Raw genomic sequence first — 2,110 nt, 5'->3', positions numbered from 1 at the left:
CCCCCCCCCCCCCCCCCCCCCCCAAACCAGGTGGAGAAGCTCATGAATCGACTGCTGTACAATCAGTACAAGTTGAAGAAGGCGAGCGTGCTGCAGCGCGCCACATATCCGCAGATTGAACGGACTCTCTATCACGGCACAAGTGAGACGAGTGTGAAAGAGATCTGCGTTCACGGGTTCAACAGAAGCTTCTGTGGAAAGAACGGTATGTTTGTGATGCCGCTGTTCTCGTCTGACCCACTTTTGTCTCGTCTCGGGCGTCGATTTCTGACGTCTTTGTTTTTCTTCCACGCAGCCACCGTCTTCGGTCAGGGCGTGTATTTTGCTGTCAACTCGGCGCTGTCCGTCCAGGAGCAGTATTCCCCCCCAAATGCGGAGGGGTACAAGTATATCTTTGTGTCAAAGGTTCTAACAGGAGACTACACCAAAGGCTGCCATTCGATGAAGACGGCCCCGCTGAAGGAGACGGACGACATCCCCCTCCGATACGACAGCGTGACAGACGACATCACCAAGCCGGGGATGTTTGTCATCTTCAACGATACGCAAGCGTTTCCTGAATATCTCATCACGTGCCAGAGAATCCACCGCTGAGGAAACGGACGAGTTGTCAGTTTATAACCATAAATCTGGAGAGAATCTGGTTTATAAAGGGCTAATTATTATTAGAATTATAGTGAACGTTGTTCTTTTTCATGTTTGAAATGTCATCAAGCACTGCTGTTGAGTGGCTCCGCCTTCAGTTCTTCAGTTTAGTCAAGTCTGATCAAGAGAAGCTCATTTTAATTAACAATTCATTTGGTACAACACACTCGCATGATGGTTCTCCTTGCTTTAACTTGCAACCATCTGAAATATGTTGTATTTATGATTTAGAAATCACACATAAATGATTTGCTGCACGATTTTCCTTCATACAGAAAATGTGGATAGAACAAAGTTTTGGATATGTAACTATTTAGTCTGCTGACAATGCTGGATGTGCTACTGTGTAACCATTATCTTCCCCAGTCATTAGTTTGTGCACATAAAAAGTTTGATACGAACAGAATATGATATGTATTGTTCTGGGGTTTGAGTTTCCCTGAAGTTACTCTGAAGAGTTCAGGTTCTTCTTAGTTATATGAGAAGAGATTCGAGTCCACTGCTGCACCTAAAAGAAAATGTGATTTAAAAATCAATAACCATGTTTACAAAAAGAACAATTAGGCCTCGGTTGAAAATTACTACAATTATATATATTATTTCAAAGCTATCTATATATGTTGTAAATGTTTAGCCTTACATAACTGTCACATCTAGCCCGCTGTGCACTTCAGAGACATGTGTATTCTTGTTTAAATAAAACAGAATAATCTGAGTTAGTACATGTGCAAAGCATGTGGTGGGTCTTGATTCCCTGTTCCTACTTTATGCAGTAAACCGGCTGCATTCGCTGCCATCATTTGATTTGATGAATGTGCCTTTTTGAGTCCGTTTTGATTAGTGAAGCGCTTTGATCATACATTTTTGAGTATTCTTATGTCTGTGTGACTTCTGCTGGGGAGTATATTTACCAAAGATCTTTTCTTTTCTTTTATTACAAATTCTCTAAAATCATTTTGTTTTTTAGAAAACAAAGACATTGCAGTCTAAAGAAAGATCATTACTATTTTAAAGAAAAATAAAGCTTCTTCAAATGAGATACAATTAGGTGTTTCTTGGGAACATTTTTTGGGGATCAGACATTTGTGAGCTTTAGCAAAATTAAAACACTAAACAAGCTCGGAATAGGATTTTCGTTTGGTTAAACTTTGTAATCACTAGATGTCCATATATATAATTATTTATACTTTTATTAATTTGCATCACACTGTTAATTGTTTTCTATATGTAGAATTGTAACTGATTCTTAAAAGGATTGTAACAGAAGAGACAGTGAAATGTATCGTTTAATGAGTAATTTCTGTATATGTTTTTCCTTTTGCTAAATTGCAGCAAACAACCAGAGATTAAACTACATTTTACTAAAAACATGCCAATAATTTGTGTGACCTGAGACTATCCCAATGTCGCCTTCTTATTTTAAAGATATTGGAAGAAATTAATATCGTGTCCCTTTCTTTAAAAT

General features: G+C 38.7%; 1 protein-coding gene across 1 annotated transcript in view; it reads left to right on the top strand.

The window, feature by feature from the left end:
• The window catches only part of parp10 (poly(ADP-ribose) polymerase family member 10), an 8,455-nt gene extending 7,095 nt beyond the window's left edge, over nt 1–1,360 (top strand). Inside the window, exons 10-11 of the mRNA XM_031853876.1 lie at nt 31–205; nt 296–1,360. Of these exons, the coding sequence (XP_031709736.1) occupies nt 31–205; nt 296–594 (474 nt within the window). The 3' untranslated portion in view covers nt 595–1,360. The remainder of the gene's footprint in view (nt 1–30; nt 206–295) is intronic.
• The last annotated feature ends 750 nt before the right edge of the window (nt 1,361–2,110 follow it).

Source organism: Anarrhichthys ocellatus, unplaced genomic scaffold (assembly GCF_004355925.1).
Source record: "Anarrhichthys ocellatus isolate YVR2014 unplaced genomic scaffold, GSC_Weel_1.0 scaffold14, whole genome shotgun sequence".
NCBI lineage: Eukaryota > Metazoa > Chordata > Actinopteri > Perciformes > Anarhichadidae > Anarrhichthys > Anarrhichthys ocellatus.
Note: the sequence above shows the minus strand (reverse complement) of the source record. Positions and strands in the feature narration are given on the sequence as shown.